Source organism: Scyliorhinus torazame, chromosome 10 (assembly GCF_047496885.1).
Source record: "Scyliorhinus torazame isolate Kashiwa2021f chromosome 10, sScyTor2.1, whole genome shotgun sequence".
Lineage (NCBI taxonomy): Eukaryota > Metazoa > Chordata > Chondrichthyes > Carcharhiniformes > Scyliorhinidae > Scyliorhinus > Scyliorhinus torazame.
This window is the reverse complement of record NC_092716.1, coordinates 196,846,194-196,872,801: the sequence shown is the minus strand read 5'-3', so window position 1 is coordinate 196,872,801 and position 26,608 is coordinate 196,846,194. Positions and strand designations below refer to the sequence as shown.

Below are 26,608 nucleotides of genomic sequence, written 5' to 3'. Positions count from 1 at the left end.
AGGCGAAGGACTCTCGCCCCGACTACCTCTCCTACTTCCAGCTCCCCTTTGGCCAATGCAGCAGCAACCCAGTTCTCTTTCCCCCCCCCCCCACCCCCACTAGATCCTCATCTAGCCATTTTGCTCCCCCCATGACACTCCCGTAAGTCTGCTGAATCCTGCTGACCCCGGCCCCTCCCGCCATTCCATCGACCCCCCAGTGTGAGAATCCACCCACCCCTTGGAAGTCAGTGTGCGCTCCGCCCCAGCACCGCCCTCCTCTCTTCCCTTCCCCCCCACCCCCAGCCTTCCATAACGCGGGAAAAAGCCCGTGCTTTCCTGAGCCGGCCCCGCCCTCTCTGGCGCAGCTTCTTTTTGCGGCCTTACCCCAACTCCCCATCCCCGGGCCTCCACCCCCCCTCTTCCTCCGCGGGGCCCTGCCCCTCCAACACCGATGCCCACACTCTCCCACAGCCCCCACATCAAATCCATTCACCCATCCCCACCCAGCACTCAAACAAAAAGAACATTCCCCAAACGCAGTCAACACCCCCCCACGACAAACCCTCAGTTTGAGTCCAACATTTCAGTCAGGATAAAGTTCCATGGCTCATCAGGCGTTTCAAAATAGTGATGCCGATCTTGGAACGTGACCCACAATCGCGCTGGCTGCAGCATCCCGAACTTCACCCCCTTCCGATGGAGCACCGCCTTAGCCCGGTTAATACCACCCCTCTTCTTAGCCACCTCCGCACTCCGGTCTTGGTAAATTCGGATCTCCATGTTCTCCCACCTGCTGCTCCGCTCTTTTTTGGCCCATCTCAGGCCACACTCTCTGTCCATAAAGCGGTGGAACCTCACCACTACAGCCCTTGGAGGCTCGTTGGCTTTGGGTCTCCTTTCCAGAACCTGATGAGCCTCATCCAGCTCCAGGGGCCTCGGGAATGCTCCTGTGGCCATCAGCGAATATAGCATCGTGCTCATATATGCCCGGGCATCGGACCCCTCCACTCTGGGAGACCCAGAATCCGAAGATTCTTCCTCCTTGACCTATTCTCCAGGCCCTCAAATTTTTCCGCCCACCTCTTGTGCAGCGCCTCGTGCGCCTCCACCTTCACTGCCAGGCCCAAGATCTCGACCTCGTTCTCCGAGGCTTTTTGCCGCACCTCCCGGATCGCCGCCCCTTGGGCCTTCTGCGTCTCCACAAACTTCTCAATCGCTGCCTTCATTGGCGCCAGCATTTCTGTCCTCAGCTCCTCAAAGCAGCGTTTAAGAAACTCCTGCTGCTCCTGCGACCACTGCGCCCACGCTCCTTGATCTCCACCCGCCGCCATCTTGCTTTTATTCCTTCGCACTTTCCGCTGCACCAGGATCACTTCTTTAACCGCTCCACTCCTGGTCCAATCCATATACTGCCGGGGGGACCTTGCTGTCACCTTCCCACACTGGAAGCCATCGAACAATTGCCGTTGGGGCCCCTCTGAAGAGCCCAAAAGTCAGTTCCCGGCGGGAGCTGCCGAACGTGCAACCTACCTAGGCATAGCCGCAACCGGATGTTGTTTGATGTCAATGTTGATGGGCGCCTGGAGATCTCCTTGATTTGGCGCCAGATTCCAACTGACATTGGGAAAGGGGGACTCCATGCCACAGAGATCACTAGAATTTTGCAGGCAGCTTTCCTTGAGCTCACCAGTGTGCACTGCTGGCTATGAAATTCAGGCCAGTGTCTAATTCCCACACCAGCAAGTCCCGGGGCTAACAGAGTCCTGATTGGAGGATATTTGTTGTTTCTGCAAAGGCTTGTCTGCAGATAATAAGTGATGGTTGGCCCTGTTTCTGTCTCGAGGTCCGAAGAAGTCGAGGAAACAAATGGCTCTAGTCTTTTTGAAAAAAAACCATATCTCTTTAATTAACTGATACCAAACAATATGACCTATGTTATCACAAAAGCTCTGCACCGACGATTACTTACCAATCCTCTCAGGCTACAAGGCTGGCACTGACATTGTACCGCTGTTTTTAAAAAGGGAGCAAGGGGCAGGCCGAGTAATTACAAGCCAGTCAGCCTAAACCCATTGGTCAAATTATTGGAAACAATTCTGAGGGACAGCATTAATTGCCATTTAGAAAGGACAGTCGGCATGGATTTGTTAAAGGAAATCAGTTTCTGACAATGTGCTGAGGTATGGGAAAAAAGCAGGGGAATGGCACTGAACCATGATACTTGTTTGGAGAGTCGGTGCAGCCACAATGGGCCAAATGGCCTCCTGCACTGTGATTCTGTGATTGGATTGGATATTTTGAGGAGTAACAAAGAGGAGCGATGAGGGGCAGCACATTTGATGTAGTTTCGATGAATTTTGGGAAGGCTTTTTTGCAAGGTCCATTATGGAAAACTAGTCTGGAAATCAAAAGCCCATGGAATGCAAAGGAAACTGAATCCAAAACTGACTTAGTGGCAGGAAGCAAGGGTTATGTTTAATGTGTGCTTTTGTGACTGGAAGACTGTTTCTATGGGTTGCACAGTGCTTGGTATTAGTTGCCTTGCTTTCCATGGTATACATGAAGGATTCAGACCTAAATGTGGTGGCAAGATTGAGGTTTGTAGACGATACAAAAATTGGTTGGGTGATTGCTAGGCAGAAAGCTGTAGACTGCAGGTTGATGTCGATGTCTAGTAAGGTGGGCAGGAAAGTGGCAAATGGAACTCAATCCAGAAAATTTGGCAAATTGGATCCAAAATTGGCTTAGGACAAGGAGACAGAGGGTGATGGTCGAAGGTTGTTTTTGTGACTGGAAGCCTGTGTCCAGTGGTGTTCCCCAGGGTTCGGTGCTGAGTCCTTTGCTGTTTGTAGTGAACATTAATGATCTGGATGTGAATGTAGGAGTTTTGATCAGCAAGTTTTCAGATGACGCAAAAATTGGTGGTGTGGCAAATAGTGAGGAGAAAAGCCCTAGATTACAGGATGATATAGACGGGCTGGTTAGATGGGCAGAACAGTGGCAAATGGAATTTAACCCTGAAAAGTGTGAAGTTATGCATTTTGGGAGGACCAAAAAGGCAAGGGAATATACAATGAATGGTAGGACCCTAGGAAGTACAGAGGATCAGGAAGACCTTAGTGTGCATGTCCATAGATTTCTGAAGATGGTAGGACAGGTAGATAAGGTGGTTATGAAGACATATGTGGGATACTTGTCTTTATTAACCGAGGCATAAAATATAAAGCAGGAAGATTGTTGAATGGTAGAACCCTCAAGAGTATTGAAAGTCAGAGAGATCTAGGAGTACAGGTCCACAGGTCACTGAAAGGGGCAACACAGGTGGAGAAGGTAGTCAAGAAGGCATACGGCATGCTTGCCTTCATTGGCCAGGGCATTGAGTATAAGAATTGGCAAGTCATGTTGCAGCTGTATAGAACCTTAGTTAGGCCACACTTGGAGTATAGTGTTCAATTCTGGTCGCCACACTACCAGAAGGATGTGGAGGCTTTAGAGAGGGTGCAGAAGAGATTTACCAGAATGTTGCCTGGTATGGAGGGCATTAGCTATGAGGAGCGGTTGAATAAACTCGGTTTGTTCTCACTGGAACGACGGAGGTTGAGGGGCGACCTGATAGAGGTCTACAAAATTATGAGGGGCATAGACAGAGTGGATAGTCAAAGGCTTTTCCCCAGGGTGGAGGGGTCAATTACTAGGGGGCATAGGTTTAAGGTGAGAGGGGCAAGGTTTAGAGTAGATGTACGAGGCAAGTTTTTTTACACATAGGGTAGTGGGTGCCTGGAACTCGCTACCGGAGGAGGTGGTGGAAGCAGGGACAATAGTGACATTTAAGGGGCATCTTGACAAATACATGAATAGGATGGGAATAGAGGGGATACGGACCCAGGAAGTGTAGAAGATTGTAGTTTAGTTGGGCAGCATGGTCGGCACGGGCTTGGAGGGCCGAAGGGCCTGTTCCTGTGCTGTACATTTCTTTGTTCTTTGTTATGATGGAGCTGTATAAAACGTTGGGGCGCTGTGTGCAATTCTGGCCGCCACACTATGGGAAGGAAGTGATTGCACGAGAGAGGGAGCAAAGGCGATTCACCAGGATGTTGCCTGGGCTTAAGCATTTTAGCCATCCAGAGAGTCTATGCCACTAAGTCTTTGAAGCAGAGAGGCTCAGGGATGACCTGATTGAGGTGTATAAAATTATGAGGGGCATAGATCGGGTGGACAGGAAGGAACTTTTCCCTTCAGTGAGCATAGATTTAAGGAAACGGGCAGGAGGTTTATAGAAGATGTGAGGGGAAAGCTTTACACCCAGAGGGTGTTGGGAGTCTGGAACTCACTGCCTGAAAGGGTGGTAACGCAGGAACCCTCACAACATTTAAGGAGTATTTAGGTGAATGCTTGAAATGCCATAGCATACAAGGCTACGGGCCAAGTGTTGGAAAATGGGATTTGAGTAAATAGGTGCTTGATGGCCAGCACAGACACAATGGGCTGAAGGGCCTATTTCCATGCTGTAAAATTTCTCTGACTCTAAATGTGTGAAGTAATGCATTTGGGGAGGGCAAACAAGGCAAAGGAATATGCAATAAATGGTAGGATACTGAGAAGTGTAGAGGCCCAGTGTGATCTTGGAGTGCACGCCAACAGATTTCAATAAGAAGTCTTACAAAACCAGGTTGAAATCCAACAGGTTTGTTTCGAATCACCAGCTTTTGGGGCGCAGCGTCTTCCTCAGGTGAATGCTGCACTCCGAAAGCTAATGATTCGAAACAAACCTGTTGGACTTTAACCTGGTGTTGTAAGACTTCCCACTATGCCCACCCCAGTCCAACACCGGCATCCCCACATAACAGATTTCAAGATAGCAGAGCGGGTAGCTGAGATGATGATGAAGGCACACATGATCTTCCCTTTATTAGCTGAGGCATATATTATAAGAGCAGAGAGGTTATGCTAGTGTTGTAAAAACATTAATTAGGCCACTGTCTGCATAGAGTTATGTATTCTGGTCACTACATTACAGGAAGCACATGATCACACTTGGGTTACAGAGGAGACTTATGAGAATATTGCCAGGGACTGCGAATTTTAACCATGAGGAAAGATTTGAATGGCTGGTGTTGGTTTCTTTGGAGCAGGTGAGGAGGCTGAGGGGAGATTTAATTGAGGTGTTTAAAATTATGCGGAAACCTAGATAGTGGATAGGAAGAACCTATTTTCCTCAGCAGAAAGGACAGTAACCAGGAGCCATAGATTTATAATAATTGGAAGAAGGATTAGAGGGGCTTTGAGATATATTTTGATCTTGTGCGTGGTGGGAGTCTAGGTGTCTGAAAGGGTGGTAAAGGCCGAAACTCTCATTGCATTTAAAAGGTACTTAGATATGCACCTGAAGTACTGTAACCTGCAGTGCTGTACATCAAGCTTATTTTACATCTGGTATAAATATGAAGGGCCAAATGGCCTCCTCCTGTTTTAGAAATCTTTATGGTTTTCTAAACAATATGAGCGTTCCTCGAGGTCAGTTCATAGCAGTTCGGTGAATCAACTTGCCTTGATTGGCACCTCTCAAAGAAAGTACTTCAGTTTAAACTTGAAACATTGCTGAGCCCGGGGGTGTTTGTTGCACGGGCTGGAATATCGAACACCAAATTAGCCCAAACTGGAGTGTTGGTACCCACTTAAAATGTGTCAGAATTTAATCACAACCTTATACAGCAGTGGAAGAGATCATTTGGTCCATTGTGTCTATGCTGACTCTTTGAAAGAGCTATCTAATTAGTCTCATTCCCTTTGCTGTTTCCCCATGGTGTTTCCTTTACAAACATTTATCCAAATCCTTTTTTATTACTATTAAGTCTGCTCCCACCATTCTTTCAGACAATGCATACTAAACTCGATGTGTTAAAACATTCTCCCCACCTCCACTCTGGTGATTTTGCAAGTTACCTTAAATTCAATGTCCTGATTACCATCCCACCTGCCAGTGGGATGTTTTCCCTAGTTACCCTTATCAAAACAGTTCATTATTTTAACACCTCTATTAAATTGCCCCTTAACCTCTTTGTTCTGAGTAGAAGAATCCCAGCTTCTCTAATCTCGGCACCCTCTCCGAGGTCTTGACTTCCTTCCTGAAGTGCGGTACCCAGAATTGGATGCAATATAAGACATTCCAATCTGTAACTATCTTGCAATTGTGTCTCCCCTGTATATGCTGTGATTGTGAATCTGCTCCGAAAGCTTGTGATTTTAAATAAACCTGTTGGACTTTAACCTGGTGTTGTGAGACTTCTTACTGTGCCCACACCAGTCCAGCAATGGCATCTCCACATCATGGATGAAATATGCCAACAGGGGCCTAACAGTGATTCATAAAGATGCATTTGTAGTCTATTTATAAAGTCCATGACGTTGTGGAAGATAAAGGGATCACACTGCAAGCGTCTCAAAGTTTGCGAAGAGCACAGATATATGTTGGCGTGCTTAGTTGGACACAACCCCTTCAACGTGTACTCACCCTTGCTCTATTTTATTGTTTCCTGGCAGGAGCAATACATCCCACTACAACAACCTGCAGGACTCTGTGCCACTGTCTCCAAAGATCACCAACAGTCCAAAGACCGGCGAGTCAGAAGGCTGCCCAGCAGCAGTGGACAATCACAGTGGGAAGGATGGGGAGGGCTGTGGCCTCCAGTGCTCAGTCGGGCAGGACCTGGACGGCAACTTGATCGCCAACAAGCAACGCCAGACCATCATTATTGCTGATTCCCCAAGCCCCGCCGCCAGTGTCATCACCATCAGCAGCGACACGGATGATGAGGAGGCTTCCCAGAGCCACTCACCAGAAGAGTGAGTTTTTTGTTTAAAATAATCTGTGCCTCCACTTCAATGTGCACTCATAACATTAGAAACAGGAGAATGAGGCAATTCAGTTCCTCTAATGTGTTTCTGCCATTCAGTTGGATCACAGATCTATTTACCAGCATTTGCTGTGCATCCCTCAACCCCCCTTACCTAAGAAAAATCTAACAATGCCAGTTTTAATATAATCCAATTGGTCTGCAACCTTTTGGGGAACGGTTTTCCAGATTTCCACTGGCATATGTGTGGGAAAAGTGCTTCCTGATATTACTCCGGAGTGGCCAAGCTCTGATTTTAAAATGATCTCCCCTTGTTCTGGTTTCTCCTGCAAAGTAAATAGTTTCTCCATATCAACTCTATCAAATTCCGTTAACCTTTTACACACCTCGATTAGATTGCAAAATCGTAGAGCATAGAGGGTGGCCATTTGGCTCATTGTGCCTGTGCTGCAATTTGAAAGAGCTATCCAATTAGTTTCACTCTCCTTGCTCTTTCTCCAATAACCCTGTGCATTTGTAAGATTCCACCTTTCAGTGTTATTCAAATTTTGGACAGCATTCAAACCCACTGTGAATAATATTTTTAGTTGCCGAAATTTTACAAATGGTTGTCATTTGTGAATCGTTCACTCAGTCGGAAGCTATGATCATCCAGGTCTGTCAAAGCGCAGACTCCCATCAGACCGCAAGAGTTAAATTTGTTCAGCAGTTGTGAAGATGATGACACTGTCTGCCACCCTGTGGTTTAAAAATATAAAACCACAATAATTAACCCATCTCCTCTCCCCAGTATAGGCAGACACACAAAGCCTCTGCACACAATTAAAGGCTAAACCGAGGCCAGGTCACCATTCAGGGACAGAGACCCGCTGTGTCTTCTTGTTGAATAGCCCTTTGTTTTACTGATTGTGATTCGGAGAGTTGAAAGCCACAGTTTATTCCATATGGGACCCTGCAGTCAACCCACCAGGCAACTCACTTTCCCTTATCATTTATGTTACTCACTCTTACTCAAATGTTATGGATCTGGAGAAATGAACATGTTGTTTTTGATGTTATTTAAGCCTGAAATTAGCATACAACTCCATATCAGCTCCATTGCCAAGACCTACTTCCATCTCCCAACACTGCCTGTCACTGCCCCTACCTTAACTCATCTGCAGCTGAAACTTGTCACCCCAAGACTCGACTATTCCACAGCTCTCCTGGCTATCTTCTCATCTTCCACTTTATACTTGACCTTATCCAAATGTCTGCTGCCCATGTGTTAACTCCCCAAACCCCATTAACCCATATCTCCTGTGTTTACTAACCCACGTTGGCTTCCAGACCAGCAAAGCATTGATTTTAAAATGTTCATTGTTTTCAAATCCCTGGGTGACCTCCTTGACTCATTGCCCCCCTCAGTTTCTATCTTTCCAACATGTTTCTTTACTAATATCCTTCTCCATCTTCTGTTACTGAGCAGGATCGGTTTCAGCTCTATGAAGTGCCTTGCGATAGATGCTATGTTTAAATTTTGATAAAAATAGAAGTTGCTGTTGTTGCCTCCATCACAACGCAGCTTAGTTGTGAGGAGCCTAATAATTGTTTTCAACCACTCATATTTGATGCAATTTAAGATAAGCGTCCATTTCACTTATTTAATCCCATGAGAGAAACATCTACAAAATGTCTCTCTCCCCAGGGCGTTACTCTATGCCTCTCCTCTGCCTGCCAATCATGAACTCTGCTCGCTGTGTTTCACAAATTACACATTCTTGACCTCTGAACATAACAGCCATTGTATTCCATAAAGCTTAAGATCATATCTGTCCATATTTATCTCTATTTTCTGTTATGAACTAAGATCCCAGTTTGAATCCCATTCAGGCACATTGTCTAAAATTCTCTCTCGCTCTCTATTTCTCTCATATGAGTTTCAAGTATCTAATACATTTGGAGAATTTCAATCAAATTTAGTGGACTTGCATTCACAGGATAAATTTGCTAAGCGAGCTGTTTTGGAGAATTATGTGTCTTTATATTGCAATATAAAGAGGCACCTCCCAAGAGATGAATCGCTGAATTTCACAGTACAGAAAGCAGCCCATCATTATTGCACTCTACTTAGAAATAAATGTTGACTGAATTATGTTGACTGAATTGCTCTAAAGTATCTACCACAGCCCAGTCAGTAACTTTCTGGCTTCTGAGTCAGAACGCGTATGTTTCAAGCCCCACTCCAGGAACTTGAGCACAAAACCTAGATTGACCCTCCCAAGTGTAGTACTGGGGGAGTGCTGCATATTAAACTTCAAACCCCATTTGTGCTCTCAGGTAAAAGTTGCATTTGAAATGGTATTGCTAAGGTTCACTAAATTGGTTCCTGGAATGAGTGAGTTGTCCTCTGATAAAAGGCTGAGGAAATTGGACTTTTATCCTTTGGAGTTTAAAAGAATGAGAGGCGGCATGGTGGCACAGTGGTTTTCACTGCTGCCTCACAGCGCCAGGGACTTGGTTCAATTCCAGCCTTGGTGACTGTCTGTGTAATGTTTGCATGTTCTCCCCTTATCTGCGTGGGCTTCCTCTTGGTGCTCCGGTTTCCTCCCACAGTTCGAAGGTATGCAGGTTAGGTGGATTGGCCATGCTAAATTTCCCCTTAGTGTCCAAAGGATGTGCACAATGGGTGTGGTTACCAGATAGAAGTATATGTTTTACAGTGCAGAAGGAGGCCATTCAAGCCATGAGTTTGCACCGACCTTTAGAAAGAGCACCTTACTTAAGCCCACACCATCCCCGTATCCCCGTAAACCAGCAACCTCACCTAACCGTTTTGGACGCTAAGGGGCAGCTTAGCGTGGCCAATCCACCTAACATGCACACCTTTGGACTGCAGGAGGAAACCGGTGCACCCGGAGGAAACCCACACAGACACGGGGAGAAAGTGAAAACTCCACACAGCCATTCACCCTAGGCCGGAATTGAACCCGGATCCCTGGAGCTGTGAGGCAGCAGTGCTAACCACTGTGCCACCATGTGGGAGTGTGCCAAGGTCGTGTTCTCTTTCAGAGGAATGGTGCAGACTCGATGGGCCGAATGGCCTCCTGCACAGTCGGAATTCTATGGATCTCATTGAAACATAAAAAATTTTGAAGGGCTGAGTGTTTTCATTAATCGGGGTGGGGTGGAGGGGCAGGAGGTTTCTAAAAGACGGGGGCACAGTTTTAGGATAAGATCCCGATCATTTCGGATTGAGAAGGGGAGAAATTACTTCACTCAAATGGGTTGTGAATCTTTGGAATTCTCTTTCCCAGAGGTTTGTTGGATGCTCCATCGTTGAATGAAGCTGGGATAGACAAATATTTGGTGTTTCGGGGAATTGAGGGATGTGGAGAACTGGCGGGAAAATGAAATTGGAGCTGAGGATCAGTCATGACTGCATTGAATGGCCTTTTATCAGAAGTGGAAGGTATTAAAGTTATTAAACAAGTTCAGAGCCAGGAAAAGAGAAAGGGGGTGCAGTGAGGGGACTAAAGAACAAAAGGGATCTGGTGGCTGACGGGAGTGTTTGAATCATAAAAGGGCGGATTGCAAGACAAAAGGTGTGGTAATGAAACAAAAAAACTGGTCCAACGGAGCTGCAAGTGGTTCCAGCAGAATAACAAATGAGGCAAAGAGTTTGTCTGGATTTTGCAGTTATTTAGTCGCAGACTGACTTCTATTGAAGTGATATTGTTTGTTTTTTACCCACCATTAGATGTAAAGGCAGTCCGGACTGCGAAGCATGCAAGAGCACCCTCAACATCGACCGTGTGTGTTCGTTAAGTAGCCCCGACAGCACCCTGAGTACCAGTTCATCCAATTCGGCACAGTCCAGCCCATCTCCTTGCAAGAGACCTAACAGGTACAGATGATGGATCTTGTGCTGCATTCAGTATGTCAGCGTTCTGAGTACAGTGGCAGAGCTGGATTGGAGGAAGAAGTTGGGGGGCGGGGGGAGGTGTTTAATTTCTTCTCACCATGTTTTAGTGCATAGTTCACGTTTTCAAGTAAACTCCGTGTCTCTGCTAATCTGACATGATCAGAAAATCACCGAAATTGGACAGATTTGTAACCTATCAACACAGTGGGGACAGGAAGTTACAGGGACCATGTGCTTGTGCCGACTCTTTGAAAGAGTTGTCCATTTAGTTCCACTTCCCCACCCCCTTACCCAGTAACCGTAATTCTTTTCCTTTCAAATTCATGTGGAATTCTGCTCTGCAATTGAAACTGCCTCCATTGCTCTTTCAGGCAGTGCCATTCTCGATTTCAGCAACTCACTGCGTAAAAACATTTCTCCTCATCTCCCCTCTCGTTGTTTTGACAATTATCTTAAACCTGATTACTGATCTTCCTGCCATGAGAAGCAGTTTCTCTTAATTTACTCTGTCAAAATGCTGGGCAACCCTCTATTAAGTCCCTCCTTCACCTTCTTTGCTTGAAGGAGAATAATCCCAGCTTGTCCAGTCTCTTCACATAACCTGAAGTCCCTCATCCCTGGTAAAATTCCCGATGGTCTAAAAGGATGATCAGAAATGCGTGGGCATATCAGGAAAGACTTGACAGGTGAAGGTGACCTAATTAGAGGTCTTTAAAATTATGTAAGGTTTTGATAGTGTGGATGCAGAATGAATGTTTCCTTAGGTGGGAAAGAGCACAACTAGAGGCCACCAATATAAAATAGTCACCAAGCAATCCATTAGGGGATTCAGAAGAAACCTCTTTTCCCAAAGAGTGAGAATGGGTCACTCGCTGCCACAGGGAGTGGTTGAAGCAAGTAGTATGGATGCATTTAAGGGGAAACTAGACAAGCATTTGAGTGAGAATAGAATAGAGGATTGCAATGGTCAATTTAGAAGAGGAAAGATGGGAAGAGGCTCGAGTGGGGCATGAACACCGCATGGACTGGTTAGGCCAAATGGTGTGGTTCTGTGCCGTATATACAATGTAAACGAGATGCTATTCATAGCGCAATAGGAAATGGAACCCACTAGAGGGTGAAATTTAACATTGTGTGGGCCTTTGTGACAAAAATGGGGTTTGGAGAGTGATAACTTATTTCCAAGGAATAAATTGAACCCAAGTGAATTTCCATTCTATTGTCGAAAAATGGGATTGTTAACCTGAATTGTGAAACAGGCAGATTATATTTCTGTTTAATGTCACACCCAAATTATCCCTCCACCTCTTTACTTAACTAGTGTCAGCCTTAGTTCTGACTCCTTGATTTATTTTGTATATTGATGAGCTGCAATAATAATTGCACTTATGGCAAAATATGACATGCCTCTTGTTTGTTCTTGACACTACCACACCACTACTTCTGCCTTGTGTTATACAGTGCTCCTCTCTAGACATGGCCTAATTTGAGAAATACAAAACCTATCAGTACTTGGTGCTTGCTGTGAGCTAGACCTGGTATTAAAATGCTACTGGTGAAACACCGCCTCAGGCGAATTAACAAGTTCATACCTTTTGTTAGATTGTGTGCAGGACTGCAGTATGGACGAAGGAGCTGACAGGGAGGTAAAGCACATGGTCCCTGCCAGAGGTCACAACATCCTGCTGTTGAGTGTGACAATTCTTTGAAAGGATTCTTGGGTCAGGGGATGGGGCGGAATCCTTCTCTGGAACTGGTGTGCCAATATTCTTTTTGCACACTTAAAATCGGAAAACATTGACATAAATGTCGCAACTGGGAAGCGAGCAATGAGTGGTGGAGGAGGTAGGAGAGATGAATGACACATCTTCAAGTGGCTCGTATGTCACTCGTGACCCATGCTTCAGCCTCTGAGTTGGGAGGTAATAGATTCAAGTCTTGTTCCAAGGACGTGAGACCATAATCCAGGTTGATAGTCCTAATTCAATAATGAAGGAGTGCTACATCAACCCTAAGATTAATTTTTAAAACTGAGGCCATGTTTGCCTTTTCTAGTGCATCCTAATGATTCCCAAGACACTTTTTTGAAGAGAGGCAGGTGAGTTCTTCCTGGTATCGTGTGGTCAATATTTACCCTTCAACCAACATCACTTAAACAAATATTGTCTGATTGCTGTTTGTGGACCATTGCTGTGCACAGATTAGCTACTGACTATCCCTACATTACGACAGTGACTAAACTTCAAAGAAAAGGTAATTCATTAACTGTGAAGCACATTGGGGGTATCTCAAGATCACGAATGGTGCTGTATAATGCAACTACTTTTTCATGCAGCAACAATATGATTTAAATGTGTGCATAACTGATGCTGACCGGTATCTGAATCAGCACGTTGTAATCATTGATATTCCAGCATGTCCGAGGATGAGCCGGAGAGCGGCTGTGACACTGTGGATGGATCCCCAACCAGTGAGTCTTCAGGACAGAATGAAAGTCCTTTCCTGGAAGAACGGTTCCTTCAGGATGCGGCTAACCAGAATTCGAGCAGCATGGACTCCAAGGGAACAGACAGCACCAAGCCCGCTGTGCGCACCATGGTGGTGCCACCGATGAGGGTACAGAACAGCAATTCGGTCTCCGTAACAGACTTGAACGAGCGGGTCTCAAACACAGGTAAGGATTTGCTTTTATATGCATCATCGCAGAGAGTTGGATTTGCAATTGCAGTCGGCAGTTAGTTGCATAGAAGTGGTATGAGAATTGATTTAAGGTCACATTGTACAATGAGTGTTGGGACGAACAGGGTTGGACAGAGGTTAAGGGGCATTAAAATCCAGTCCTGGAAAATTACAGTATGCTCTTCTCTGTCTGCTGTAAGATGAAACAACCTGATAATATTTTGAGAGGTTGGCAGGCAGGGAGGGGTGGGGGTGGGGTGCACAGAGAGAGGGACCTGCAGGTGTTTTTCAAAGATCTTTGATGGTAGCAGAGCAAGTTGATTAGGCAGTTCAGAAAGTGTACAAGATACTTGGCTTTGAAAATAGGGACATTTGAACATGAAACATGGAAGCCATGTGAAACTTTACTGGAGTATTGTGGACAATTCTGGGTGCCACACTTTAGGAAGGATGTCAGGAATAGGTTTAAAACTAAGATGATACGAGGGATGAGGAAGTTCAGTAAAGAGGAGGGATTGAACAAGATGGTAGTGATCTCTGGGGGAGAAAAGATGAAGGGAAGACATCATATAGCTGTTCAAAAATATAATGTTTGATTGAGCAAGTTGGGAGAAACAAATGGACTGGTAACTAGAGGACAAAAATTAAAATAATTGGCAACATAACTCGAGGGGAAATTTTCCCACAGGGTTAAGATTTGGAACACTCTCCTTGAGAGGGTGGTGAATTCAATTTCCAAGGAACTTTGAAAGACAATTAGACTTGAACGGCTAATTTCCAATTTCCAAATGTTCCTATTTTCAAAGGAAAAATTTGAGATGGGGAACCAAATTGGATGGCTCTTTCTAAGTGCTGCTTGGGCACTATGGGTCCCCTTCTGTTCTGTAAGATTCTATGATTCCATAAGGCTCCTATAGTTTAAGCAACATCTGCGCAGTTTTAATTGGGCACGAATCCACTGTGTGAAAAGTGCCAACAACCCACCCAATCAAGTTCAAGACAGTTCACAAGAGGGTGGCTGCTAAGCAAGAGCAATGCTGGGATTGAAGGTTGAGGTGGGAGGGAAAAGAAAGACCACGTGCAATCAACTCAATCAAGCTGAAGCTTGATAGGAATTGACTTCTGTTGGCAGCTTGCTCTTAAGTCCTGTCTTACTGACCCTCCTCCATATCCTTTGGTTGTTTTGCTTCTCAAGCACCTACAAATCTGTTTCCCTATTAAACACTTCCTGAAAGCAGTTGAACTTTTTACATCTCCACCATGACTTCTCCAGTCCAGAATGCTTGGGGCCAAGTCATTTCTGGATTTTGGCATTTTCTGAATCATCGAACCATGTTAGAATGTCTAACCATAAGTGTGTAAACTGGAAAGCGTCATAGGTGTAAATGTTCACCTAAAACATAAAACAATGATATAATATTATAAATCAATGATAAAATTATTTATCCAAACACTGTGGGTGGGATTTTTTAGCCATGCCCATCCGGCGACCAGATATTCCCGCCTGAGGTCAACGGACCTTTTCATGGTCCCCATCCTTGGCGATCTAGCAGTGGGCGCGGTCGGAAAATCCAGCCCTATAACTTACATACACATACAGTACTGTCTGAGTTTATTGAGGCTTCATTCCTGCCATGTCTGTTTGCCGAGCAAGGCAAAAATGATTGTACTGTAGATGTGCAATTGATTCAGTGCTCAATACCTTTAATGCAATGGGGTCATAGTGATTGCAGGTGGCTACTGTGTTTCTTCTTGTAATTTTCTTTTTATGTATCTACCTAACTATAAAAGATTTTGAGTTCATTTCACTTCCAGTTTCACATTTCAATGCGTTGAGTATATAAAACTTGCATTTATATAGCCCCTTTAATGTAGCAAAAAATCCCAAAGCACTTCACGAGCGTTATCAAACAAAATTTGATACTGAGCCACAAGAGATATTAGAACACAAAGAAACATGTTTTATGAGCACCTGAAAGGAGGCGAGAGAGGTAGAGGGATTTGAGAGGAATTCTAGAGGCTTAGGGCCTTGGTTGCTAAATTGTGAATGTGCAAGAGATCAGAGGAGGAGCTCAGAGATCTTAGGAGGATTAGCGAACATAGACATTTTCTCATAATCCAACTGAAGTTTATACCACTGTAACTTCTCACAGCTGCCTTTTACAACATCTCAATGGAGCCATTTTCAGCAATCGTTTTGATGTAATATAACATACGCAAAAAAACCTTGCCAACTGCATGAAAAATTCAATGCTGCTAACAGTATCTATCCATATCCTTCAACAACTAACAAAATAGACTCTCACAGCAGCCCACTGCAAGTAAATTACATTAATATTTCTTTCTATTGTTAGGAAAACAAAGTGTAACATTTGTAAACATTAGACATAAGGTATAGTTTTAAGTGGGTTTAATTTAATATTTCTGTGCTTGAAAGGGTAAAACCTGTACTGAGATTCATGCTAGACAAGGTGTTTGTATGTGCAGGAGTTGGTTTCGGTACCAGCTGTGATTCTATTGTGTTTGGAAAGGGCTGTGACATGAAGAGTAAATAAATCAGCAGCAGTTGCTTAGCAACTGGGGCTTTGCAACGTAGAGGAGCTTTTAAGTTTTAGTTTGGGCTGAATTGGATAGCTGGAAATAGGTAGTGATGGAGAAAGAAGGCAGCTCTCACAGCTCTGTTAGAAGCGGCTGGTTTAGAAGGCTAGAGAGGTAATACCTCAACTTTCTTAGAAGAAAAGCCATACCATTGAGGATTGGTTAGGAGAATAAGTGCAGAGATCTGAAGAGCAGATAGTTAAGGGAACTAGAAAATTGAAGAAAAGTTTCCAAGAGATCTGATGTTAAAGGCACTTGAACGGTAAACAGTATTAGAACTATTCAGTGAAGACAGATAGAGCTGAGAAGAAGGCTGAGATGCAGAAAGATATCTGAAGCGATTTTCAGGTTGTGACATTTTATTACAGCCTGTGGAATGAGAGTTGAAGTAACTATGGAAATCGGTGGTTGGACCTCAGAGTTTGTGTAAAAGCAGTTAACCTAAAAGGGGGTGGTGTAAAATCCTGGACTGAATTCATTGTTAATGTTGGAGGAGAAGCTTTATTTAAAAATGTAATTTGGAAAACCTGGTCTGGATTTCGGAATGCAAACTGTTAAGGGAAAGCACAACTAGAGAAAATTTTAAAGCATGTGTGTATTTTACCACAGTCATCCTGTATGCTTAAAAAAATGTTTTTGTGTCAATTAGACCATTGTAGCTGAAGTACTTTGTAATCCATGTATATCTTTAAATCAATGTGTTTTTGTTAAAAAAAGGGGGGGAGTAAAAGGAGCATCATATTATAATCCAATTTTTCCATGTTTAATAAGTGTCTTTTATTCTTGCAGTTGAAATTAATTAGCGGCCCTGTGTCTCCATGTTTTATATAAAAGAAAATAATAGTCACGGTCTTTGGAGCCAGGGTTCTATTTCTAAGATCGTGCCGTCCAGTTATAACATTAACTGAGATCGCAATGCTATCACCTTTGGAGTTCCGGCAGAACTTCCTGTGCCATCTTCCTGCATCAAAGTGGCATGTAAACCTCATGTATAACTTGTAAATAAATTAAGTGGTCATGGTCACCACAGAGTTTCAGAACTCAGTTAATATATTCTGAAGGTTGCATAATATAATATGATAAATAAATAAGCTGTTCTGTTACAAGGTTACATAACCGAGCAGGACTAGTCCGAGGATATTCGCCCAAAACATGCTGGACTGGGGCGTTTTGCAGTGTTCCCTGTTTATTAGATGTTTCCCTCGCATCCTTCAGCTCAAAAATGTTTTGTGCCTTTATGTTCTGGGAATGTGAGCTGATAACAGCGCAGTGAGGGAGCCAGAGTGTCTGGACCTTGACGAAAAATAAACTGAGAAATGAGAGTAACGGAGGGTGAATTAACATAGAGACATGAAAAGTAGGAGCAGGAGTAGGCCATTGGCTCTTCAAGCCTGCTCCACCATTCATTATGACATTATGATCAGGGCTAATCATCCAACCCAGCAGCCAATTCCTGCTTCCTCCTCATATCCTTGGATCCCTTTATTCCCAAGAGCTATATCTAACCTCTTGAAAAAATACAATGTTTTGGCCTCAACTGCTTTCTGTGGTAGAGAATTCCACAGGCTTACCACTCTCTGGGTGAAGAAATTTATCATCATCTCAATGGTTTACCCCATACCCTATGGCTGTGACCCTTGGTTCTGGGCTCCCCCAGCATCAAGAACATCCTTCCTACATCTAACCTGCCTAGCTCTGTTAGAATTTTATAAGTTTCTGTGAGATCCCCCCCTCATTCTTCTTAACGCCGGCGAATATAATCCTGACTAACTCAATCTCTCCTCATACGTCAGTCTTGCCATCCAAGAATGAGCATCGAATCAGATTCGGGAAAAGAAAAAAAGAGGGAAAGAGAGATTGGATTTGGAGAGAGAGAGAAAAACGACCAAGGGAATTAAATAAAATTTAAACATTTAAAATTTGACATGCTTAAAATTTCCAACAAAAAATCACGAACTGATGAAATGAAAGTCTACTCTTGAAAACTTCTGACCCGAGAATTTGGTTGATTTGAAGTCACTAACAATAATCACAATGTGAAATATGATGTAGAAACACAAAGAGGCTTGAGTTAGAAAAGGCAAAGGCAGAACGTTTACCAGCTCTGACCTTCAGATGGCAAGTTAGCTGTCATGATGGATGTTACAGACCACTTAATAATCTTCATAGGCCAAGAGGGATTTCTCCCAGTAGCCCAGCCAGCACTTTTTCTCTCCACTTGCACCAAAAAAAATCACACCACACATACCATTCTGTCTATTGTGCCTATGCTCTTTGAAAGAGGTAAACAATGATAGAATTATAAATTGAAAAGATCGGCCTGTCATGTGTGTGCTCGCATTTTACAAGAGCAACTCGACAAATCCCACTGTCTATTCTTTCCCCATAGCCCTGGGCACAATATTCCAGGTGAGGTTCAATTAGAGTTTAAAAAAATCTCATTATGGCTGACTTGTTTCTGTACCCTCTTGCCCTGTTTATAAGCTCAGAATCCCATTGGCCTTTAAAAAAAAAAAAAAAACATTTTCTTAACTTGCCCATCCACCTTCAGTGATCTGTGCACATAGGCCCACCCCATATCTGGTTTATCTGCTCTTGAGTTCCCCTTAGAATTGCACCCTTTGTTCTATATTGCCTGTCCTCCTCCTTCCTGTATTTAAGGAGAATTATATGATTATGACCAGCACTTTTGCATTTTCCACCATTACTTCCCTCAACATCCTCAGACGCAATCCATCTAGTCCTGTTGACCTGTCAACTTTTAGTGCAGCCAGCATTCCTAACACTTCCTTTATGTCATATTTTTAGACCATCCAGTGCCTCAACTACTTCCTCTCTCACTAAACTTTGACAACATCTTGTTCCTTGGTAAATACAGACACAAAGTACCTAAGCCATGACGCTTTCATTCATATGTAGATTCCCTTTTTGGTTTCCTGTTGGCTCCACCCCTCTTTCTGCTTACATGCTTCAAGAAAACTTTTGATTCCCTTTTATGTTAGCTCTCTCATTTATATCAGTCTCTTGTAACCTCTCTCTGATTTCCTTTTTCACTTCACCTCTGATGTCTATGTATTTAGGTTGCTTCTCCATTGTATCATCAGCCTGACATTTGTCATATGTTCACAGTTTCTACTTCATCTTTCAATCCCTCTGCCTTGTGGGAATGTACCTCAATTGTATCTGTACCGACTCTTCTTTAAAGGCTATTGCCCGTGACTCAGCCACCGCTTCGCCCCCAGTATGGTGCCAGCCGCAACAGGTGAATCCCGGGAAAGCCCCGAATCGAGATTAGCGCCGGGCTGATCATGAGTCACCCGACTCGCTATGCCCAGCACAATCTGGAATTTTAAATATCCCACTTGGGAGTCGATAGCCGCTCCTGAGAGACCTCAACCTCCTGAGATGCCCTGTCCCCAACCACCCTGGTTTCCACAATCATGAACCAAGCGTTATGGCACCTTGGAGGGGAGAGGGTTCTCGCAGGCCATTTGGTGACAGGGCATCTTGGCATTTACAACCTGGAAGTGCCACCAGGGCATCCTGGCAGTACCAACCTGGCACTGCCAGGATGCCCGGTTGGTATTGCCAGTGTGCCAGGCTGACAATGCCAAGGTTTCCAGATGCCATGATGGCACTGCCAAGGGTCATGATCAATAGGGCATGCCTATGAAAGGGGGGTGAGGGGAGGGTTTGAGGGGGTTGCGTGAAGTGGGGGGGCGGTGAGGCATCCTGAAAGGGGGCGAGTGGTGTAGAAATCAGGACAGCCTTTCAAAGTGGTCCTCCGATATGTGAGGAATCAGTCCTGCTGGCCAACCCAGCTCCCCAGTGCCGGAAAATTTTTGAAGTGTGGCTTCAACAGGGAGAAATTCCCCCAAGGCCCAAAAAAAGGCTAAGTGCTGTTGAACAGCGGTGTCAATCTCTACACTGCAGCCATCGTGAAACACCCTGACAACCGATTCTGAAACTGGACTTTGAAATTATTCCGATGAATTACGCCCATTGGCTAATTGTTCTGATACAATTTTGCTTGACAGCTTTGATTCCAGTTTACCTGGAACAAGTCTATTCTCACCCACTGTCTCCAACCAACCAATGTCCTGTTGAAGTCAATCACAATCCTCACGATATTTCCAGGTTTTGTGTAATCTGCAGATTTTGAAATTGTTCCCTGACCACCCATTTTTAGGTCATGAGAAATAATGATTCTGGTACTGACCCCTCTCGCACTCCCCCTCTTTTGCTTGCCTGTGGCCCTATAAGTGTTACCTTTTTATGAGTAATTTATTTACTCAGTAAGATATTGTGATCTTAAATGATTTGCCTGAAAAATGGTGAAAGCAGGTTCAAAGCAACTTCCAAAAAGGAATGGAATCTCTCCTTAAGAAGATTTACAGAGCTATAGGAAAGAGCAGTAGATTGAGGCTGATTGGTAACTCGTACAGAGAGCTGGCATAAGCACATTGGGCTGAATGGCTTCCTTCTGCGCTATATGTTTCTAAGTATTTACCCAATAAACCTTTTGAAGGATGCTATTGAATCTGCTTCCACCACCCTTTCAGAACGTGCGTTCCAAACTGTTGTCTAAAAACTCCTCATTTCACTCCCTGTGTTTTTTTGCCAATCATTCTAAATCCATGTCCTCTGGTTAGCAACCTTTCTTTCTGGGGAATCTTCCTCTTTATTCATTCAATCAAAACCTTTCACCTTTCTGACAAATCCATTGAAAATAATTAATTGGCAATTTACCTCATTGTTGTTTTTTGTACCTTACTGCATACAAACTGGCAGTTGGGTTTACCTAAATGATGTGTGCAATACACTTGGAGACATTCCTTTGCAATGTCATAATGGACTATATAAATGTGTGTTCTTTAATGGAGGGGACAAGTGAGAACAACAGCAATAGCTGTTTTCTATGGAAATTTCATACATTTGGGGACATTACTTTTTGGCGCTAGTTGCAGATTTTGAAACAGTTTGACTGTGCCATATCTGGAAGCAACCTGATAGTGCAGTCCAGAGATTACACACTTTTAAATATTGAATTGATTTGCACCTTCCAGATACGACTTGTCAGTCATTGACGAATGGCCGATCTGCTCCGGGAAGAATAAGCCAGCCTTCGGCTGTAGGTATTCGCCAGCAGAAGTCTGTATCAGCATTCCAACAGCAACACATGAATTTTGGTCAGGTATGCGCCAAGTCAATTTCTTCAGACCTTCTTTTCTGGTTCACAACAACTCCCTGTCAATAAGCACAGGACAGCTGATATTAGAGTTTATGGAACAAACTTTATTAGTATAAAACATAGATACTCACTCTATTCAGTGTAATAGCTGTGTTACCTTCTCTTTCATAAGAACATAAGAAATTGGTGCACCTTGAGTCTGCTTCGCCATTCAACAAGATCATGACTGATCTTCTACCTCCACTCTTTCCTACACAATCTCCATTTTCCTGTACAATCCCCATATCTCTTAATTCCCTTGGAATCTAAAGATATGTCTTGAATATACTCCATGACTGAGCATCTACAGCTCTCGGAGATGGAGAATTTCAAAGGTTCATAACCCGCTGAGTGAAGAAACATCTCATCTCAGTCTCAAATGACCTACGTCTTGTTTTGAGACTGTGGCCCATATTTTGGCTTCCCCATTTTCTCTGTATCGATCCTGTCACAGGGTTATATGTTTTATATGTTTTCATTTGATCACCTGACATTCCTCTAAACTCCAGGGCATATAGGCTTAGCTTGCTATATCGCTCCTCATAAGACAATCTCTTCATCCCAGAAACCAGTCTAGTGAACCTTCATTGTACTCCCCAGAGGGGAAGTAAGGAGACCAAAACTACACCCACTACTTAGGTGTGGTCTTACCAATGCCTGTAATCTTGAGCTCGGGGAAACCATCCCCTTTATATACCCCGTTGCATTTTTTAAAGGAACATTTCATAGGTAAGTCCTCATGATTTATTTGTGCTCACATCCTTTCAAGAACATTGTTATTGAGAGCTTATTTATCTAAAACCCACTTTATGCCATGGTTAATTGAGATCTCTGCCTACGCATTTCACACCTGTCACTAAATAAACTTATCAGTTGCTCGTGATGCCTGCAAATCTCTGTAGACTGGTGATTTATTCTCGGTGTTTTATATTAAGTCATTTGGGTGATGGCTGATTATGGTGATATATATTTCTGCAGGTTCAGCACTATGGATCGATGCCTCAGGAATGGAATGGCAATTATGGACACTGGAGAAAGCAGGCCTTCATCACGCCCACAATCGCCAGCCACCCTTTCTCTCTTGCTCACGGGAGCCCCAACCACACTACAGCTCATGGACACCTGACCGGAAACACACACCTTGGGGGCCAGCCCGCCATCTTATCCTACCCCCCATCGGGACCCCTGGGCAACGCAGCCCCCATGGCCCATCTGCTGGCCTCCCCATGCACTTCAAGGCCTGTCATGCAACCCACGGCCTATAGTATTTCTCACCACAATGGCCTGCTTCACCAAATCCCTATTGGCCTCAATCCCCGTTTGCTGCCTTCTCCGACCATTCATCAGAACCAGTACAAGCCAATATTTCATCCTCACTCCTACATTGCAGCATCTCCCATCTACACTGGATTCCCATTAAGTCCAACAAAGCTCAGCCAGTATCCTTATATTTGAAGATTACAGAACAAAACTAAAGAAAACTGACCTAAGGCTCAGTCATGTGTAAAGCATCTGGAATTGAAGGAACACGTTACTGATTAAAGAATAATTCCAAGCCGTGGCACAAGAAATTCATTTCTTCATTGCATTTTTGTTAATCATGGTATATAAAAGGTGCATAAACAAAAAAGCTGAGCTTTAAATCAAACCCAGTTTTCATGTGTCTTTGCACATTCGATGATACAGCTTCCAAAACCGTTGCATTAGGTCCAAGGATCTGTGCAGTGATTTGAAGCTGCAGGGAGCACGGGGCAAGAGAGAGAGCTTTCTCCACTTTTTGTATTGCCTTGTGGTATCCATTGCAAGACACATGTAACACACACTTGTGAAGCCATGCTATTAACCCTGTGAGGGCAATAGGTGCATATTATGTCTGCCGTATGGTGTACAAGCAAATATACTTGTGGTTTCCCCTGTGTCTTTGGTGTTTTTCCAGTGTTGAATCATTAACCTAAAGGGGTTGGAGGCCGTTGCTCTCCACACTTGCATGTGTTTTGCATGGGCGCGAGTTGCCTAAAATTAGGTTTTTTACTCTTCAGTGTCATCAGTAACGATGGTTTTCACACACATAGTGCCTTAAATATTTTGAGGTTGTTAATGTTACTACTATGTTATGGACTGTAGCACTTGAATTCTTATCTAATCCAGTGATTGAAAGAAATAAACAGATGGGGAAAGAGTGAGTCGGGCGGGCGGGGGGAGGGGGGAGAGGGAATAATAGCGCTTTAGTTTTTCGGGTTTGGCGTGTGGTATGCTTAAAGTATCCTCCGAGGAATAGAAGCTCTTTTATTTTGTACCTTGCCGGTTGTGGGCCGTGTCTGCTTTCCTCCTTTCCGAATGATCTAGAATTACCATAGGTGTAGAGCAAGCGTTAAGGAATTGACTGAGATAATTTGATCACTGGTTTCTACTTTAAACTCGTCTATAATGAGCAGTGTTTATACTGTTAAACAAATAATAATCTGCAATACAATCGAAATAGAAGTGTGCGCGTGTGTGTCTCTTTTTAAAAAGAAGTTTGCTGTTTATGGAATTTAGTGAAATGATTAGATATGTGGTGGCATGGCTTTGTTTAGAAAATTGAAAAAAAATTACAATTCATATTATTCAATGACTCATGATATGGTTTCACCTTAGCTTGAGCAGACCATGCAGTATTTGATATACGTAGTAATATAATATTTAGTCCTGAGGCTTGACGAGGTGCAAGTTTTTGTGTGCAATTTTATCATTTATGCATGTGACAAATTTTACCCTCTTTATCATTTTGGGTTTGTTTTTTGTTTTATCTTTAGCTTGTTCACTGTCTACTCGCTTATTTTATACATTCCGTCAGGGAGATAAAATGAATTACGCGCTCTGTGCATTTTTCTGGTATGTGCATCAAAAAAGAAAACTAATTTCTTTTTTTTTTTGAAAATGAAGTTGCTTTTTGCAGCACCAAAGACTTTTCCTGTCATCCCATTTCCTAAGCAAGGTTAGCAACTTTGCATAGACCTCAAAAAAATCCACAAAAAAAAAACAGAATAGCAAAGAAAAGTGAATTTTAAAAAGAAATCTTTTTTCACAATTTCAATAAAAAAGGTTGAGGCTATGTTTTAGTTCTTCGGGCAAAGTAATAAATCGTAACATTTATCTTGAATGTATCATAGATAAGCTGCTATATAATGATTGCCACTTCAATTAGCTGTGAAATAGGTGATTATTAACTGTTCTTACTTAGCCTTCTCATTTCTGTAAGTCTGATTACATTAACTAGAAGTGGGTTTTGATTAATTTTGGCGTTACTGTTTGGAGTGTCTTTGTAACTACTGTATTGTAAATGATGAAACTTTTAATTGCTTTTGTTTTTATTTTGGGTGTGTGTTTTTTGCATCAGTATTTTACCTTAAGTAACTTCGAGCTCATCACTGCATATAAATGGATGTATTGATGTAACTTAACTTTATGTTTTCTTATTGGCATTGTGTTCGAGAATCTGAATTGCTGTAGCTTGCAGGATTGACTTAACTTTGTTTTTTTTTTGCTCATGCAGTTTAACACTGCAATACAGAAACTTTTAATTATTCACTGGAACCAGCAGCCAGTGTGCAGAACCTAATTTCTGTATACTTTATTTACATTTTTTGGCATTTAAAAAACATTAGCGATCCTTACACACCACTAATAAACAGCACCAGTTTTACTTCAATAAGCTAACTTTGGGTAGAACCAGTTTTGGGGAGGGGTCCGGCACATTCTTGTAATAAATGAAGCAGTGTTTTATTCAATAGTAGCCTTTAGTCATAGCCAAGGAGGACAATGTGCCTAAGTGCGAAAGGCTTTTAAACCACAACAGTTGTACAGTTAAATTGGATTTATAAAGTATATCGTACCTCTTGAGAAATTTGGTGCTTTCTAGCATAGTTCTATTTTTATCAACAGACACCATATGTTTATAAAAAAAAAAAAACAACTTTAAATACAGGGACTAATAACTTGAAGGGAAACAGCTAGAGCAAGCTAGATAGGCCGTAGCACTGTGGAATGATAAAATCATGCCCGCTGAGTACTTCATCAAAGTGTAGCATTCAGTTTTTTCTTGTGTTCTATCCACTGGTTGATGCCTTAAAGTCATTCTTAAATAAGACACTGAAATGCAAGTGGGGGGATGGATAATGTAACACCCACCGTATCTTAAATTTGGAATTTTATTTTACGTGCATGTAGGGTTTTAATTCCATTATAGCCAAGCGTACCAAATCAAATTCAGGGCCATTGTGCGATTGAAAGTGCTATTGTTATTTTGAAAATAAAAATATGTCTCAAAGATTTTGATTTTAATCACTTTGTACCAAGTAATTTTAGCAGGGGTGGGAGCTTTGAATAGGATGTATACATTAGGGAGCAGGCGATTGAGCAGTATCATCTGTCTTTTAATGCCCTCGGCCCGTCCTCTCCTGTGTATCTGCTTCCCCTTCACCTCAACCAGACAGTCATTCAGTGAAAGTTAAATCAACACTGCAAGTTATAGAAACCTGTTGGTTAGATTACACAACAACGTAGACTTGATTATTAAGTTGGAACTGTTACTGTTTAAAAAATAGTAGAATTTTTTGTGGCTTTTTGCTTTTGATTTTAATGCTACACTAGTTTGCCATGTAGCAATTGCACTGTGCAATATTTACAATATGAGGACTGGGAAAATTTTTATGGATGTATGTCTCTTACAGTTTGCGATAGTATTTCTCGCTAGTTCTCAGTGATTTAAATGTGACCAAGCCTTCGTACCTTGTCACATAAAGCGGGTTTTCCAGGTGACTATTTTGGTGAGTGTCAAAAATAAGAGTTTATGGTGTATTATTGTCGAGATTCACTTTGAATTAAAATATATATTGCTGCAGCAAATGAGTCTGGTGATTATTTTATACAAATGTATGAAAATGATGGGCAGTAAAAGACCAGCTGGTCCATCAAGACTTCCCCACACTGTGATGGCTGTAGCATCAGAAGAACATAAGATCTCAGAGCTGGAGTAGAACTGAGCCCCTTGAGCCTGATCCACCAATCACCATGATGACTGATGATCATACCTTACATTATCCTGAAATCCCTTTTATTCCCTTAATGTTCCAAAATCTGTTCATCTGTGTTGAATATGCTCCCCAATTGAGCTGTCACAGCACTCTGTGGTGGAGAATTTTGAAGGTTCACAACACTTAGATTGAATAAATTTCTGCTTATCTAAGTCCAATGTGACCGACCCCTTATGACACTGTGACTGTGATCTAGATTCCTTAACCAGAGGAAACATCCCCCCAGCAGCTACCCTGTCAAAGATTTTATATAATAATAATCACGTATTATCACAAGTTGGCTTCA

The 26,608-nt window shown here is 43.0% G+C and overlaps 1 protein-coding gene across 4 annotated transcripts in view; it reads left to right on the top strand.

Moving 5' to 3' along the window:
- Window positions 1-26,134, top strand: part of hipk3a (homeodomain interacting protein kinase 3a) — a 334,036-nt gene extending 307,902 nt beyond the window's left edge. For all 4 annotated transcript variants that reach the window (XM_072466227.1, XM_072466226.1, XM_072466229.1 and 1 more), the window contains 5 exons: window positions 6,523-6,825; window positions 10,576-10,722; window positions 13,155-13,414; window positions 21,084-21,211; window positions 22,226-26,134. In XM_072466227.1, the coding sequence (XP_072322328.1) occupies window positions 6,523-6,825; window positions 10,576-10,722; window positions 13,155-13,414; window positions 21,084-21,211; window positions 22,226-22,702 (1,315 nt within the window). In that variant the 3' untranslated portion in view covers window positions 22,703-26,134. The remainder of the gene's footprint in view (window positions 1-6,522; window positions 6,826-10,575; window positions 10,723-13,154; window positions 13,415-21,083; window positions 21,212-22,225) is intronic.
- The last annotated feature ends 474 nt before the right edge of the window (window positions 26,135-26,608 follow it).